At 36.9% G+C, this 18,709-nt stretch overlaps 1 protein-coding gene across 1 annotated transcript; it reads left to right on the top strand.

The window, feature by feature from the left end:
- The first annotated feature begins 34 nt into the window (after positions 1 to 34).
- Positions 35 to 2,113, top strand: LOC142163608 (protein PHYTOCHROME KINASE SUBSTRATE 3-like). The gene has a single exon (XM_075220883.1). It carries the CDS (start codon positions 559 to 561, stop codon positions 1,951 to 1,953), a length of 1,395 nt encoding a protein of 464 aa, XP_075076984.1. The 5' UTR covers positions 35 to 558; the 3' UTR covers positions 1,954 to 2,113.
- Positions 2,114 to 18,709: the final 16,596 nt, after the last annotated feature.

The following is an 18,709-nucleotide window of genomic DNA, read 5'->3' as shown; positions in this document are numbered from 1 at the left end:
AAACTGCAATTTGTTAATGTCAAAAGATGGAAGATCTTATCATTAGTCAAAAACATCAGAGGTACTGTAAAATCAGATATTATATGTCGTGTGAGAGTTTCGAATGAAGTGACAAGACTGTCAAATATTATGCTTCTCCAAACATGTAGGATCCACCATCTTAAAGCTATACAAACCCATAGGCTCCAAGAAAGAGCCATGTTATATAGGGCTGCTTGTAAAGAAACCAAGTGAAAAACAATAGCTTCTCTCAAATCACTGAATCAGGATTTTGATCTATAGCTTTCACAACCTTTTTCCTTTTGCTACTTGATGCAAGTCTATGATCTCCTTTCGATTTTACATTAGCTTATGATCTTTCCAATCTTTGCTGTACGTCTTTCATAGTTTGTTTGTCGGTAAGCTGCTTTTTTTGTGAGTCAAATTTGTTCTGTTGCTTCCTGTCTCAAAGCTTGTCATAAAACTCTTTCCACACTTATAAGAGCAATTGTTGCTTCTGCCTCAAACTCTCTTTAAATTTTTCATCAGACAAAAAGAAACCTGAAGCATTTTGTCTCCATGGAAACCGATGATAATTCAACCAGCCTTCGCGTAGAATCATTTTCTTGTTACCTCAGCAACCCAGAAGATCAGAGCTTTATACACAAACTAGGGGGCGCTTATGAATATCCTTATCCTGCTGTTTTTTCACCACCTGAGACCGCCTTTTCTGTGAGTTCAGTAAGAGCTACTATTAAACCATCCTCAGATAACACTCGAGATAACCTTGCCAATCTTCGCGTTGATTCTTTTTCTTCTTATCTCAAAGCTGAAGAAGAAAATAACTTTGCGTTTAAGACCACAGGTCCCCCTGTACAAGATTCTACTATTGCATTTGTTTTTCCTCAACAGGCTTCTCTGGGTACTCCAAAACACCAAGAAAGAACCAAGTCCAAAGATGGGGAACTTAACATATTCGGAGCTGATAAGTACTTCAGCATGAAACTGGATTATGGAGCTGTCCCTACAACTGGGGTGAAGTATGGGGGGCAGATGAACAAAGGGATGGTTGATCTGCCCCACCTGAAACCCAGTTTCCAGACAGGAACTCCAAGTATTTGTTCTAAAGCAAGTAGTTTTAATAGCCAAAGTGCACTGTTACAAAATCTTCAGAGAAGTAGATCTCAAACAAAGCAGAAAAAGATGACAGGAAGGAGATTTTTTGCTAGCTTCGGTTGCCAAGGACCTTGTTTGGACAAAAAAGCAGTCTATGTGGATGAAACCATAGGACATGGAAAAGTAAGTAAGTTGGCATTAACTTCTGTCCCTTCCATGAGAGAGAAGTTGAGCGTAGTCAAAAAACACGTCGATGATCAAGATCCAAGCATCGAAGAGCAAAGAAAATCACTTGAAGTGTTTGGCTCTGATAAAATGAGAAAAGGAGACATATCAGTGAATTTAGAGAGGAAGCTCTCCATGTTAACTTGGGATGCCATTCCTAAAGTTGAAGACCTCCCTACTACAACCATTGGAAGCAGTACAGTTGGCGATGACATGGCTAGCGATGCTAGTTCTGATCTATTCGAGATTGAGAATATATCCAGCAGTGGATATGGACACATGAATTCACAAACTACTGGTGATAATTATGTGCCGGCTGGCTGCATGTCAACAATTACAACTCAGCATGCACCAAGTGAGGCCAGTATTGAGTGGAGTGTTATCACAGCAAGTGCTGCAGATTACTCATCAGTTATCTCTGATTATGATGAGAAGAGGATTAGCATTGCTGGTAATACTACTTCAAGGATTAATGCAGCCAATAAAAACAGCAATACCAAGTATACAGTTGGCAAAGAAGGTCAGAAAACCCATCCAGGTGGGCTTTTAGGTTGCAAGAGCAACAAAGCAGTTAGTGTGGTTGAAACTGTATACAAAACTGGTGAGAAGGCTAAGCATCACCAGCGCGGTTAATGGTTAACCGTGCGATGATTCCACCCTAATTAGTATAGTGGTTTCACTTGCCAGTGTAGTACTTTCATGTTGAATAAGAGAATTGAATAAAATGGTAAACTTTACAAGTTTGTACTATGTAATATCTTAGTAATGAATTGCTATTTTCTTGTCTCTCTAGTGGGGGAATTATTTTGATTATTTTAGCTAATTTGTCTTCCACTTTAACTGCTACTCAGCTCCTACTTATCTTGTTATGTACTTTATATAAGTATCTCTTTTGCCAAGAAAAGACACAGCAGCCACAATACATGAAAGCAAATAAGTTTGTAAAATAAGAGGCAATAAAGCCCCAGTTTAGATTATAGAAATTTTAAAAGCTGTGACCTGAGGCCACCCTTGTCTAAAGGAAAAAGGTATTTTGGTTGTTTTATGTTTTTCTTTCCTTTGTGTCACCTGATAATGTAGTTGGTGTTCATCCCATTTGACCATCAAATAGAAATAAAGCTACTTTTTTTCCAGACAGGTTTGCCTTGTTTAAGAGTCAGTAATTCCAAAGCCTTTAGTTGGCATGCACCCATAGGCCCTACCTAAACAGAATCTTGCTTCAAAATGAGATACACCTCTGGACTTTTAACTGATGATGCTTTCTCTTTTTTCCATAACCAACTTTTAGGTTTGAGACTTTGCAATTCTGTACTTTGTCTCAATGAACAATGTCAAATAACTGACAAAGTTGGTTGGGTACGTGCAGTCATGCAACTTGAAGAATTCCATAGTGTCTACGTAGAATATGTAGCAGGTGAGAGGTAGTAGATATACACAGTAGAATAATCGAGCGAGCGGTTGGATCGGACAGTAACGCTATAAAAAAAATGCGGCACCTCGCATTTTACTCTCAGCTAACAATGGTTCTACCATTTGGATACTGGATTTAATAAAGAAGATTGAGTCAACCAACATATTAGACAAAACAAATAGAATAAGATAAGAGTTGACAAAGCATCTTGAGACATTAAACTAATAGTTTAGAGTTTCAATTGTCCTATTTGAATGCACCCCATAGGAAATTCCATAGGTTCTCGACAGGGTTTGTAAAGAATAAAGTTAGCATGTGTTCAATCTGTTAACGAATCCAAAAATGTAGAAGCAAATGAGATTTGATGTAAGGGGTGTAAAGTAGAGGTGGAGCCAGGATTTTCACTATGAGATTCAAAAAATAAACAAATATAAACGCTAGAGAAAACAAGAGAATTCAATATCTAATATATAAAAAATTGATCTTATATACACATCGTAATTATAGAATGGGTTTTATAAATAATTGGAAGATGAAAAAGTAATGTCAATCCGAATGACAAAACCACATGACTGTCATGCGGCCTAAATGTGTTGGATACCAACATTTAATTTTGTAGCCATCCAACAACTAAGATGGGGTTGTCTATTTAAGTCCTCTTCTCTCGTTTTCACCAAACAGTCGTCTAGGCTGAAATTCTGCTTGCAATAACTCTAAGAGATCCTTGTGTTTAGTGTGCAAACAAAAAGTAAATAAGAAAAAAGAAGTTACATGTGACATGATAGATACTTTTAATGATACGAAACCTTTTGAAAGAACTTGAAAAAAAAGATAGTATTGGACAATGTTGAGAGTGTCTTTGGCCTGACTTAAATAATCCAATAACCTGGTATTAAAGCCAATGATTCGATTGAACAAGTATCGAGATGATGAAAAATAACTCTTTATGTTACGGTCTTTGCCTGTAGTTTGGAAACGTACACGTAAGAAGCCTATGGCCGGTTGTAGGCCATAAATACTCATATGATAATGGTAACACATGGTGAATTTTCTGATAAGCCCATAAATCTTGATGAGGGACAATATAATACGTAATTTTGAGATGGAGATTTTTTGGTCATGAAGAATGTATCACAACTCGAAGTTAATAAGGTAAATAAACTACATATAAAGTGTAAAGATAAGGAAAATTGTCCGAAATTTAATTTGGCTCAAAACGGCCTATATCATGTAAATGTTATGGTGGTTTCTGGGTGACTTACTCTAACAACTTGTGCTTTCCTCGTAACATAATCTATAAATACTTACCTAATCTGGAGGTTTGGATGTTCTCAGTTTCCAATATGAATTATGCTAAAAAAAGAAACTACAGGTCAAATAAATAGCAGTCGGAGCCATGCGGTTATTGTCAACAAAGTTATAAAGAAGATAGTGAAAATGCTTGGCCTTAATTGCAGGAAGAAGACATGAAACTAAATATTTAATTTCCGTGGATTTTTGTTGTGCAACAACTGGATGTAGGTGGAATTTGCTCTAAGTGTCAATTAGTGTAGAGCATTGAAAATCTGGCAAAGAGTACTATACCTGTGACTGTAAAATTGTGTCGACTATATCTAGCAGTGAAGTTGAGTGTGGAAATTACTTTAGTCGTAGAGGTAGCATTAATAAAATTGTAGGCCTAGCTATGGGAATGTTTTGTACAAAGGAAGGACCACTAGGAGTTGGATATCAATGTCGTAGTTAAAGGTTTGAGGACGACTCAAGTACTAGTTCATTCGGACAATCTTGCTTTAAATGAATCTCTTATCAGTTCACTGTTTTACCTTTTTAACTTAGATTGACTTATATGTATTGACATCTAATCAGGTCTAAATGGACTACATGAATTACATGTTTAGTTCACTATGGTAACTTAAAAAACATTAGGGGTCATTTGATCCGGAACAAGTTATCTCGGGATTATATTGATGAGGTTATAATATAGAGATGAAATAATTGAAGGATTATAATAAGCAGCGGAAGCAATCCCAGTATCAAAATCACATGTAATCTAGACAACTAGCATAAATGGACGGGTTACCTCTTGAAGCGTGAACAAAGCTCCTCTATCATGTGAGCATCCAATTCCACAACAACTCAATGAAATCTCCAGCATCACCACGATCACGATTTTCGAACGTTCCATGATCTTCTATTGTGTTACCCAAATAATATCCGGAAATAGTAATTTCATATGGGTAAAATTTTTCTAGGAAAAAGGCTGAAAATTCGGCCACCTTTTTTTCTCCTCATCTAGGTGGAAAACCTTATGTATTTATAGCACAAGTTTTAAGGGTTAATACCCTTTTCCAAAACCTATTAGGTTTTCTTTTTCACTAGAAAAGGGATTCCTTTATTTCCTATTATTTAGGCACAACAGGGATCACAACAAGGCTTTCAATTATGGAATTAATTTATAATTTTTGAAATTAATATCCACCATAATTAATTACGAATTATTCCACTAAAAATCTGTAATTGCAGTCCTTATTCAATTTCGAAATTCATCCATTAAATCTTATTTAACTCCCTGTGTTAAGATTCAGAAACTAATCAACTAAATTAATAGACCGTTTGGCCAAGCTGCAAAAATCAACTTATTTTGAAAAGTGCTTTTTTTCAAAAGTTTTTTTCTCAAAAGTACTTTTGGTGAGAAGCAGTTTGTGTTTGGCTAATTAGTTTGAAAAACACTTCTGAGCAGCAATTAGTGTTTGACCAAGCTTTAAAAACGGCTTCTAAGTGTATTTTTCTCAAAAGTGCTTTTGAATAGAAGCTACTTTTTTCTGCTTCTCCAAAACTGCTTCTGCTTCTCCTCAAAAGCACTTTTTTTCCTTCCAAAAGCTTGGCCAAACACCTCAATTTTTGGCCAAAAGTGCTTTTGGCCCCCAAAAAAGCACTTTTGGCCAAACAGGCTATAAATTACTGACGATTTAATTTATAGATTATTTCCTTTAGACTTTCGCTTAACTTATTTCATGTGTCAGATACAAAATCCACCGGCCGGGTTTACACATGAAAACTTATAAGCTTCCATAAAGGCATATCATCAATCTCTAAACCGAGACATGGATTCCTTCAACTATTACTTCGCCAATGTACATTATTATTATCCAATTTACTAGGCATATTGGCCCACGAAAGAATCTCTCCTTTTAATAAATCAAAACAATAATAATGTACACAGCTAATAATAATTATATCAAGATTAAGAGTATAAGTACATTTAATGGCTAGAGAGTTTATTTTATTAAGTTAGTATAAAATACTTATCTCTACTTGATCCGTTCAATACATACAAAATGTACTAGCACAAGAAGTTGAAATTAAATCATTCCCATAATCAAGATAAATCATATTTAATCTTGTGCTACAATCATCCATGATGGTTTGTCCAATTCCATTATTAGATTGTAACTTTATACTTATAAAAACCGATGATTTAATCTTCCGTGTATAAGCTAAACTCTATACACTAAATCATCTACTATATAAGCAAAAGACACAGACTAATATATGATCTATTTAAAACTTTATTAAAATTGAATAAACAATTATTCCATAATAAATACTATATCTAAACCAAACCCATGGTTAATAGTATATATCCCAACAATCTCCCACTTAGACTTTTAACCATGACAATTATTAGAATATACTATATCCAAATGCATGATTAATAGTATATGCCCCAACAATCTCCCATTTAGACTCATAACCATGCATCTACAACTTTCTCAAGCATTCTTTTACATGACCATTAAAGGTTATTTCTGATGCAATATTTGTCCAGTAGTGCTTTGTCGTAATCATCTAGTTTGATATTAAACTATTCAGGGATCTTATTACTGAAACTATCCCAAGAGTGTACACCGAACTATGATTTTCTTTAGCATTCTCCCACTACAGCGAAGTACTACTAATATTACCTTCATTACCTTACGGTATTAAAATATTAGTGACTTCTTACTATAGTGTTCACTATACAAACATCACTCCCACTTGATAAAGGCATATAATGTCTATTAACATTCTCCCACTACTTTAAATGCAATGGAACGTCAATTCCGACGTATGGGTTTTGATGTTCTTGAACATCTAGTTATTTTTTTGCTCAGTTCCTGTAAAAATAGTTTACTTCTAGGAACATGATTTATTAAAAAATCCTTATCTAGAAAAATGCATTTCTTTTAACAATTGCCTTATTTTCTTTAGGACAATAAAATAAAACTCCATTCGTTTTCTTGGATATTCAATAAACATGCACCTATCCATTCTTAGTTCCAACTTACATATCCGTTTTTCCTTTCAGCATATATGCAGGACAATCCTATATCTGAACATGCCACAGTTTGAGCTTACATACAGTCCAGTGTTCTATAGATGTCCCAGGTACTAACTTAGAAGGAACTAAATTCAGAATGTAATTTGCGGTTTCCAGGAAATATTCCAAAAATAAATAAGGCAAATCTGAATAACACGTCATTAATCTATCCATGTCCAAAAGAGACTTATTTCTTCTTTCTACTATAACACTCTATTATGGAGTTTACAGTTTAGTCATTTGAGATGTAATCTCTTATTCTGATAAGTAACAAAAGAACTCTTTAGAGAGGTGCTCTCCACTACAATCAAATTGCAGTAACTTAATATATTTTCTTGGCGCTTATCCGTTTCAAGTCTTAAAAACCTTGAATTGCTTAAATTATTAAGACTTACGGTGCTTCAAATAAATATATTAATATTTTGAGCAATCATTTATGAACATCACAAAATACTCAAAACTATCTCTTACGAGTATGTTCATTTAACCATACAAATCAGAATGGATTCATTCTAGCTTATCACTAGCTTTATTTCCTTTTGAAGGGAAACAACCTTTAGCCAAATTTCCTTCCAAATAGGATCTACAAGTTGGTAGTGCCTCTACTTTCAATGAACCTTAAGGTCCATCCTTGACCAACTTGAAATCCTATCCGGATAAATATGACTTAGACAAAAGTGCACAGATAAGTTTTACTCAAATTTGAATAACATATTCTCTTATGAGGTAGACTAATATTGTTCTGTTCAGGAGAGACATTAATATATTATAACAAGGTCATGCATTCATGTACCACAAGAGATAAAATGTTTATCAAGCTCAATAACTCAAGAGTTATTCGAGAAATAAAACAAGTATCCATCTCTTATTTTGCCCAGAAACCGGAATTAAATTCCTTTTAATGAAAGGTACATATATTGGATCCTTTAAATTAATGTCTTATCACTAAAAGAAAATTTTAACAAGTAATACGACAAATTGCATAAAGTCATTATGGAGTTAAGATAAAAATATTAAATAGATCATAATAAGTCAAAACACTGAATAGTAAAATTCAGACTGTATTCAATATTTATATACATACATGTATCTCAAATAATAAATTTTGATGGGAAAATAATCATTCATGCAAAATATATTATATAATGCAAGAATTATACAATTCAAAAATAAATAGAACCAACTCAGATGGAGAGTATACTTGTAACGAACCGACCGGTGGTTTTGAGCTCTAGTGTATCGTTCAGCAGTTTGAGGCCATGAGCAGCTTCACTTCGGGTATTATGACTTGTGCGCACGGTCGTAATTGAATTCCGGGAAGTTCGGAGTTGATTTGGAAAGAGAATTCTCATTTTGGAAGCTTTAAGTTGAAAGAATTGACTAAGGTTAGATTTTTGAGTAAACGACCTCGAAATCGGGATTCTAAGGTTCCAGCAGGTTCGTATGATCATTTCGGACTTGGGCATATGTACGGACTGGGTTTTGGAAGACTCGGAAATGTTTCGACGCCTATTGTGGAAGTTAGCATTTTTGGAAGAATCTCATAAGTTTGGATTGAAGTGCATTTCAGGGTTATCAATGTCCGTTTGAGATTCCGAGTCTAGGAATAGCTCTGTATGGTGATTCTAGTATTGAGATCATGATCGGAAGTGAATTCGGAGGTCCGTAGGTCATTTTGGAGTCATTTGGCTAAAGATAGAAATTTGAAGGTTTTTGAGAAGTTTGACCGGAAGTGGACTTTTTGATATTGGGGTCGGAATCTGATTCCGGAAGCTGGAGTAGGTAAGTAATGTCAAATATGACTTGTGCGCAAAATTTGAGGTCAATCGTACGTGATTTAACGAGTTTAAATATCGAAAGTAGAAGTTGAAATCTTAAAGTTCATTAAGCTTGAGTTGGAGTGCGATTCATGGTTTTAGCGTTGTTTGATGTGATTTGAGGCTTCGAGTAAGTCCGTGTTATGTTTTTAGACTTGTGTGGGTATTTAGTTTGGAGCTCCGGGGGCTCAGGTGTGATCCGGGATAGTTCGAAGTGATTTGCTATACTGGTATGATCGCAATTGCGACGCATTGGTCGCAAATGCGACCTCGCATTTGTGAGTTTCTGTTCGCATTTGCGAGCCTGGGCTTCTAGGGGAAAGTTCGCATTTGCGAATGAAGGATCGATTTTGCGAGGCTGTTACCTTCACATTTGCAAAGAAACTTGTCGCAAATGCGACCAGTGCAGGGTGGGCTAGGCTTCGCATTTGCGATGCAATTGTCGCAAATGCGACATCTGCGTTTGGAACTCAGAGCTTTTTATCCTGAGACTTAACCCATTTCCTTCATTTTCCACTTGGCCTTAGGCGATTTTTGAGAACATTTGAGGAGGGATTCCATCATCATCAAAGAGATAAGTAATTTCTACACATCATAAGTTAAATACACATATTTTGGGTAGATTAACATGTGAAAATTAGGGAAAATCAAGGGTTTTAGATGAAAAATCTTGAATTTGGTAAAAACAAGATTTAACCACGAAATTTGTTAGGGAATGGAGTAAAAATCATATATTCTTGATCCTTAGGTTATGGGTAATAATTTTCTTCAAAAATTTTCAGAATCTGGGCACGTGGGCCCGAGGATGAATTTTAGGAACCTTGCATTTAGGGTTGGAAAATTGGTTTAATAATTAGAATATGAATTTTTGAGCATGCATTTACTAGTTCTTACCCTATTTGAATAGTTTTGGATCGTTCGGCTCCGAATTGGAGGTTGAGTGCGTTCTTGAATCAGAATATAGGCTTCGGAGTGAGGTGAGTCTCCTTTCTAACCTTGTAAGAGGGAATTGTCCCCATAGGTGAAATAATTGGTTATGTGCTCCTATTTGTGGGGGCTACGTATGCATGAGGTAACGAGAGTCCATGCGTAGCTGCTAATATGCGTAAGTCCGGGTAGCCTAGGACCCAAAAGCATGCTATACTTGGAATATCTATAATCTAATTGACAGTTGAATTGCTTAAATCCTATCGAATTGGTAAATGAATTTCTAAAAGGATTAACCTTCATTTTCTTAAATCGTTAAAAAAGAATTGACTTTTATTTGGATAAATGTTCCCTGATAAATTCTTAATTGGCTGTTTGAGCATGTATTTCTATGTGAACCTGCGTCGCATGTATGATTTGCGAGCAGGGTGATTGTTTATTTAAATTTGACCGCGTTGCATGTATGATTCGCGAGTGGGGTAATAGATGCATCTATGGTTTGTGCCGTTCGACCCTCGACAATGCACATTTTACAGTTATGTTGGATCGGGCCGTACGACGTCGGCATGATATGCGCATGCTTGTATTGTTGCTTGAGATTTATAAATGTTGACATTTGCCTTTCCTGGCTGGAGAAATTGATAAAGATAATGAAAAGTAAATCTTTGGAAATCCATAATTATTGGGAAGTTGTTTACCTGCTATCTGGCTTTATGAATTATAATTGTTGTTTTATTAAATTCCCTGATCTCCATTTTTACTATATTATTATTGGACCACTAGTAAGTGTCGAAGTCGACCTCTCATCTCTACTTCTTCGAGATTAGACGAGATACTCATTGGGTACACGTTGTTTTCTTACTCATACTTCACTTGCTGTGCATTTTTATTGCACATGCACATGCATCTATAATGGTCTAGTGGGCATAGTAGCATGGTTGTTATGAAGACTTAGGTGAGCTGCACTTCTCGAGACGACCCGCAGCCAGTAGAGCCTCTTTCAAATTAATGTATTTACTTTCTATCCAATATTGTATTTCGGACGGTTGTTGTATTACATTATTTCCTAGAAATTGCTCATGTACTTGTGACACCGAATTCTGGGATGATCACGGGATTTTTCAGTAGTTAAATTTTGTAAAGACATCCTCGTTTATCCAGCGGAGTTTATTATTTGTTTAAAGAAAATGATTTCAAAATAATTAAAATGAGAAATTGCTAGTAAATTGTAGTTGGCTTCCCTGACAGTAGTGTCCGGCGCCATCATCACCCTTAGTGGACTTTGGGTCGTGACAATACAATTATTTTCAGTCAATTTTATATAACCTTTTAATACGAAAATTTTAAACACACTACACATATATGTCATGCATCTTGAATAGCAATTTTGATGGGAAAAGAACTACTCATCCAGCATACATATGTAATGCCAGATTATTCACTCCAATAATTAAAACAGACCTAACTCAGATGGAGAGTATACTGTTAATTTAAGTCAAGTGAACATCATAATTAATAACTCTAGTTCCATTAATCCAACATGTATACTCAGATGGAGAGTAAGTACACGATATCAATTACAAGTATTTCACCTAGTGAGCTTACAACAAATTTATCTGATATGGAGGAAGACCTAAAGTCAACGCGTAAATTTTGTTGATCACTTGAAATTAATAATGGAAGATCATAGAAATATATTTCTATCACCACTTAATCATGATTGTATTTTAGTTATAAAATTGATTCAACCCTTTAAACTCAGATAGAGAGTTAATACAGGTTATCAATAACTAGTAACTATATCCAGTGAATTCATAATAAATTTATCCGATATGGAGGAAGACCTAATGTCTACACGTAAATTTATTATCTCACTATAAATAAAAATCGAGACCATAGGGGTTAATTCCTATCATCACTTTATCACAACCACAAACTTTTCTCTGAGGATTAAGTTCTATAATTAAAAAAAATGCTCAATACCCCATTTAAATAGTCTTAAAATGCTAAAATTAACGTTTTTTACTACATAGTAGTGAGTATTGTTCACTGGGCTATTTTTGATAAACCTACAAATTACAGATCAATCGGAGATCGTTAAAAAAACAATCTCCAAAAATTGCGACCAAATTTGGAAAATTACTATTTTAAGAATTTTTTTAAGAATTTAAAATATGACCTACATTCTTATCATATACCAATTCATGTCAAATCAACATGTGTATCATGTTCCAGATTAGACATAAATAAAATGATAGAAAGAATGACTTATCGTATGTAAATCACATTTTTAATCCGCCAAACCTCCAAAAAAACTCATCTAAACGATCCCGAATCGTCAAAATACGATGTGATTCACTGCATCGCAGTGAGGTTTTCTTAACTGATCGTTTCCGATGATCCTACCGAATTTCAGGTCATTCAGAGATAGTGAAATTCACGATCGCCAAAAACTTGACCAAATTCGAATAAATTATTTTTGGTGTATTTAGGATTAAATCCATGTGATTTTCATTCTTGCTATATATCATATCAAGTTAAATCATGATGTTTCAGATTTAACAAAAATATAGCCGATATATAAAGAATAATTTTTCATATTTATAACAAATTCAATTTAATAAACTGCTTGAAAAGCCATCGAAATGACCTGAAAATGCCGAAAACCAATATGATTCACTGCATAGCAGTGAGGTTTTCTCATTAGATCGTTTTCAATGAACCTACCAAATTTCAGGTCAATCGGAGTTCGTCAAATTCATGACCACCAGCGTGTAACCAAACTCGGAGAATAACCGTTTTAAGCAGTTTCATGAATTAAAATAAATATGATATTGATTTCCATTCTCCTTATAATTATACTATGATCTCAAGGCATATATTATGTTTTTCCTATTTTTAGGATACATAATATATATCTCCTTTTGCAATAAATTACCTTTTATTAAATACACAAGAACCTAAGATATTATATTTTCTCTCATTCGGCGAAAACCCCAATATCTCTTCTCATGGGTGGAGTTGGTTTCACTAGTACCCAAAGATAAAACTCTTTTTCTAGTTAACCTCCACCACTAATGTAGATTTATCAAGGATAATTTTCTCATGGTACATTAAGCTGATTTCAATGACTTAAATAAATAGACTATTTTGTGGATCCTACTTATTAATCATAATGCTCAATCCATGAATAGACATAATTTCACATGTACAAATTTATTAAGAATTTTTCATGAATTCAAATAAACAAACCACTTTAATGGTAACTATTTATTACTCACAAAATTCTCAATTTACGAGTGAAGATACATGTAGCTCATAAAATTATTTTATGGCAGATTATGGATCACAACTTAAAAGCCATGCCAATAATATAAAACTCATACAAAATACCTTCATATTTCACTTAGTTACAACCTCCAACCAGAGTTTCATCGAAAATCCAAGACTAGTAATCACGTAGGGCATGAAAACATAAACTAAAATTTGAGAAATTTTTTATGCACAAATATGACAAACAATCCAATCGTTAGCCATCTAGGATATCAAACAGAGGATTTCACTTTCTTACAAAATAATTATATCATTACACAATATCAATTATACTTTGTAAGACCTAGTCAATAAAATCCCACACCTCTATTATTGAATTTAATACAATAACACGTCTATTTACTAATAGCCAATGTGTAAGACTATTATATCATCAGTATTTAATCATGGGGAGTCACCCCCACCACCATTGAATTAAAAATAAATTAAAATTATTAAAAAATAATTTCCAGAAAATAGAAAAACGTCCAAAACACAGTTCAAGCGGACTCAAAACGCCAAAACACCATGATTCACTGCTAAAGCAGTGGGTTTTTCTCACAACTTCGTTTCCAATGGACCCACCAAATTCCAGCTCATCAGAGTCCATCAAGTTCGTTGACCTCCGAAAATACCAACAATTCTATCAAAATCAGGTTTTGCGTTTTTCTAGGATTTACCAAAATAATATCCAGATCATGTGACAACCCAACCGGTCGTCTTAAGAATTTATGCCCTGATCCCCTATTAACTGCTTTCTCTAAGTTTATTCTGCTATTTTGATTTTCCGGGATGATCGGTTTTGAATTTCGGAGAGTTTTGGGACACTTAGTCCCTAAATGAGAGCTTAAGTGTCAGAAAGTTAACCTTAGTCGGAACAATGTGAAGACGGTCTTGGAATGGAAATCCGATGGTTCCGTTAGCTCCGTTGGGTGATTTCGGGCTTAGGGGCGTGTTCGAATTGTGTTTTGGAGGTCCATAGCTAATTTAGGCTTGAAATACCGATAGGTCGAATTTTGAAGTTTCCGGTTCGATAGTGAGATTTTGATCTGAGGGTCGGAATGGAATTCCGGAAGTTATAGTAGATCCGTATTGTTGAATGTGACGTGTGTGCAAAATTTCAGGTCATTCGGACGAGGTTTGATAGACCTTTTGATCGAAAGCGTATTTTTATAGTTTTTGAAATTCTTAGGCTTGAATCCGATGAAAAATAGGTGTTTTGATGTTGTTTTGAGCGTTCCGAAGGTTGGAACAAGTTTGAATGATGTTTTAGGATTGGTTGGCATGTTTGGTTGAGGTCCCGGGGGCCTCGGGTGTGTTTTGGATGCTCAACGGGTCATTTTTGGACTTAGAGAATTACAGAAAATGCAGCATGTCTCCAGTTCCAGTTTCCTTCTTCGTGTTCACGAGTGGGTTCTCGCGTTCGCGAAGAGGAGCTGGGGCTTGTGGAAGCTTAATGCTTCGCGTTCGCGAAGCTGTGGGGTCGTATGCCTACTCGTTTGCAAAGAGGGTCCCGCGTTCGCGTAGGAGGGAGAAGGCTGCTACCGCGTTTGCGACAGGGGCATCGCGTTCACGATGAAGGAAATCTGGGCCAAGCAAAGTTGTGCTTTGCGAATGCGAGGGTCCTTCCGCGTTCGCGAAGAAGGATTTACCTGGGCAGATTATAGAATTTCAAAGTTGAGGGTTTAACCATTTTTATCAAAACTAGAGCTTGGGAGCTCAGATTTGAGCGAGATTTTGAGGAATATTCAGAGATATCAATTGGGTAACGATTCCTTACTCTTTTTTGCTTGTAACCCATTAATCTAAACATGAATTCATCATTTAATTTCGGATTGGTGATGAAAATTGGGGAAAAGTTGGAAGAAAGTTCTTAGATTTAGAATTCGACTTTTGATTGGGAATTTGACCTTAGATTTGGATAATTTTGGTATGCATGAACTCGTGAGAGTGTGAGGATTCTGAAAATATAAATTTTATTTGATTCCGAGACGTGGGCCCGATGAGCGTTTTGGTCATTTTACCTAATTTTGCGTATTAGCTTAGAATTTCTTTGTAGAATCAGATACTTGAAGTGTTATTTACGTTATGCAATTGAATTGAATAAAGTTGGGCCATTTGGAGTTGAGTACTCATGGCAAGAGCGTGGTTTCGGATTGATAATTGAGCTGATTCGAGGTAAGTGACTTGTCTAACCTTGTGTGGGTGACCTTCCCCTTAGGATTTGGTATTACTGTTAATTAAAATGCCTGGTACGTGAGGTGACGAGCGCTTACTTGTGCTAATTGTTGAAAATCCGATTTTCATTAAGTAATTACTAGTATGTTTCCTTTCCTGTTTTTATTACTTGCACTATTAAGCCTGTTGTTAGCTTAGTAAAGCATGTCTAAGTGACTTAATTGCTTTATTTGGTCAAACTACCTTACCTGAATTCTGTGCAACATGCTTGGCTAGAACCACTTGTTGTCCTTAATATGAAATTTGCTATTTCTATATATTTTCCTGTTGCTGCTGTGTATTTACATTGGGACTACGGATGTGGGATTCCGGTAGCTCCTCCTTGTCTGTTTATTTTGGGACTACGGATGTGGGATTCCAGTAGATCCCCCTACACAGTTATATGGAACTACGGGAATGCACCCGGTAGATTCCCCCAGTACTGGGTATTTATATTTGGGACTACGGAACGGGATTCCGGTAGATCCCTATGCACTATGAGTTGGACTACAGGACGGTATTCTGGGAGATCCCCGATTTTTATTTTGGTGCTGAACCGTACTTCTTTCTGTGTTTACCTTGTTTGTGTAATAGTTGTTGTTGCCCTTTATATCTTGTGTTACTTTTATTGCGGTACTTATTTAAACTGTTCTGTTCTACACTGTTGAACTTTATATTTTATTTAACCTCAGTAGGGCCCTGACCTTCCCCGTCACTACCCGACCGAGGTTAGACTTGGCACTTACTGAGTACCACCGTGGTGTACTCATGCCCTTTCTGCGCATGTTTTTCATGTGCAGATCTAGTTACCTTGACTCAGACTTACCATCCTTGAGGCGAGGCGACCCTTCGGAGACATCGAGGTATATCTGCCGCGTCCGCAGACTGAGGAGTCTCTCTCTATTCTCTCTTGTAGTTATAGTCCTTCTGTATTTACTTATTTTAGACTATTTTGGAGTTAGATCACTATGTAATATCCTTAGCTTGTGATTCATGGGTTTCCAGATCTTGGAAATATGTATTGGTTTGAGAGTTAAATATTGTGTATGTCGAGCGGCACTTTTAAACACTGTTTTATTACTCTAATTCTGTCTTAAGTCATTTAATTTCAGCAATTTGGTTTATCTTCCGCAATTTAGACTTACCTAGTCATTGAGACTTGGTGCCGTTATGATGGTTCACAGAGGGCGAACTGGGATCGTGACAAGTTGGTATCATAGCTCTAGGTTCATAGGAGTCATGAATCACAAGCCGGTTTATTAGAGTCTCGCGGATCAGCACGAAGACGTCTGTACTTACCTACAGGAGGCTATATAACCGTTAGGAAAATTCCACTTCATTTGAATTACTTGTCGTGTGAGATTTTTGATATCACAATTCTATACTTCTATCTTCTATTCTCTCACCGATGGCGAGGAAACACACTACCAGAGATGATCAGGCACCCACGCCCCCCGCGAGAGCCCTTAGAGGTCAGGGCCGGGGTAGAGGCCAAGGATGCGCACGTGGTGCAGCCAGAGCACCCGCGCGAGCTGCCACTGGAGTGCCACCAGCAGTTCCAGACGGAGTCCAGGCACCGGATACGCCTACTGCTACTACTACTCCAGTACTTCAGGAGATGTTAGCACGGTTCCTGAGCATGTTTGGTATATTAGTTCAGGTAAGGTTGATTTAGGTTGTACCAACTATTTCACAGATCGGGGAATGGACCTAGACTTCCACCAACCCCACTCCAGAGCAGCGAGTTCTCATTGTTCAGGTTCCAGGTATTATGGCGACACAGCCTGTGGTCCCAGTTCAGCGGGTGGTGAGGACCTCTCGCCGAGTAGAGGACACATGGGTCCAGGAGAGAGAGGACAGACGAGGTCAGGAGAGAGAGTATAGGGAAGTAAGGAGACCTCATAGACTGGAGAGACCCAGTGGTCCTTATTTTGGAGGAAGAGTATGGCATGGTAGAGGTTTTGTGAGTCAGCCAGCTTAATTTGCATCTTAGATTTCACATAGTATTTTAGGTGTTCAGGGGTCTTGGAGTACCCCTACCGCACAGTTCCCACTGCTACGTCCTCCTAGAGCTTGTTTTTTGAGTGTGGTGATACACGCCATATGGTGAGGGATTTCCCTAGACTTGGGAGGAGTGCACCTCCACAGACTTCTCAGCCACAGCGCGCTTCGCAGAGTTCTCAGGCTATGATCACAACACCGGTTGCTACCCTACCTGCTCAGCCAACTAGAGGGGGAAGCCAGACCAGATATTATGCCCTTCCTACCTGTACCGAGGCTGTTGCCTCCGATTCTGTCATCACAGGTATTATACTGGTTTGTCACAAAGATGCATTGGTTCTATTTGATCCAGGCTCCACTTACTCTTATGTGTCTTCTTATTTTTCTCCGCATTTGGGTGTACCTCGGGATTCTTTGAGTTCCCTTGTTTAAGTTTCTATTCCTCTGGGAGATTCTCTTGTTGTGGATCGCATTTATCGGTTATGTTTGGTTGCTCTTAGTGGTTTTGAGACCAGAACCGATTTATTGTTGCTCAGCATGGTAGATTTTGACATTATATTGGGCATGGACTGGTTGTCGCCCCATCATGCTATTCTTGATTGTCACGCCAAAACTGTGACGCTGGCTATGCCAGGTATGCCATGTGTTGAGTGGAGGTGTACTTTAGATCACACTCCCAGTAGAGTTATTTCTTTTCTTAAAGCTCAGTGTATGGTTAAGAAGGGGTGTGACGCGTATTTAGCTTATGTGAGAGATGTCAGTATTGATACCTCTTCAGTTGATTCAGTCCCAATAGTACGGAATTTCCTCGATGTGTTTCCAGCTGACCTTCCAGGTATGCCACCTGATAAAGATATTGATTTTGGCATTGATCTGTTGCCGGGCACTCAGCCCATTTCTATTCCTCCATATCGTATGACTCCTTCTGAGTTGAAGGATCAGTTACAGGAATTGCTTGATAAGGGTATTATTCGGCCTAGTGTATCGCCTTGGGGTGATCCTGTCTTGTTTGTGAAGAAAAAGGATGGTTCTATTCGTATGTGTATTGATTATCGCCAGATGAACAAGGTTACAGTGAAGAACCGTTATCCTTTGCCCCGTATTGATGATTTGTTTGACCAGCTTTAGGGCGCACGAGTGTTTTCTAAGATTGACTTGTGCTCAAGTTACCATCAGTTGATGATTCGGGAGCCAGATATCCCGAAGACTACTTTAGGACTCGGTATGGTTATTATGAGTTCCTTGTTATGTCATTTGGGCTGACCAATGCCCCAACAACCTTTATGCATTTGATGCACAGTGTGTTCCGGTCGTATCTTAACTCATTCATCATTGTCTTTATTG

Source organism: Nicotiana tabacum, chromosome 8, assembly GCF_000715075.1.
Source record: "Nicotiana tabacum cultivar K326 chromosome 8, ASM71507v2, whole genome shotgun sequence".
NCBI lineage: Eukaryota > Viridiplantae > Streptophyta > Magnoliopsida > Solanales > Solanaceae > Nicotiana > Nicotiana tabacum.
The sequence above is the reverse complement of the archived record's forward strand: the minus strand, read 5'-3'. Positions and strand labels throughout refer to the sequence as shown.

Excerpts from the sequence above, each read along its gene's own strand:
- LOC142163608 (XM_075220883.1), top strand. The coding sequence starts at position 559 with ATGGAAACCGATGATAATTCAACCAGCCTTCGCGTAGAATCATTTTCT.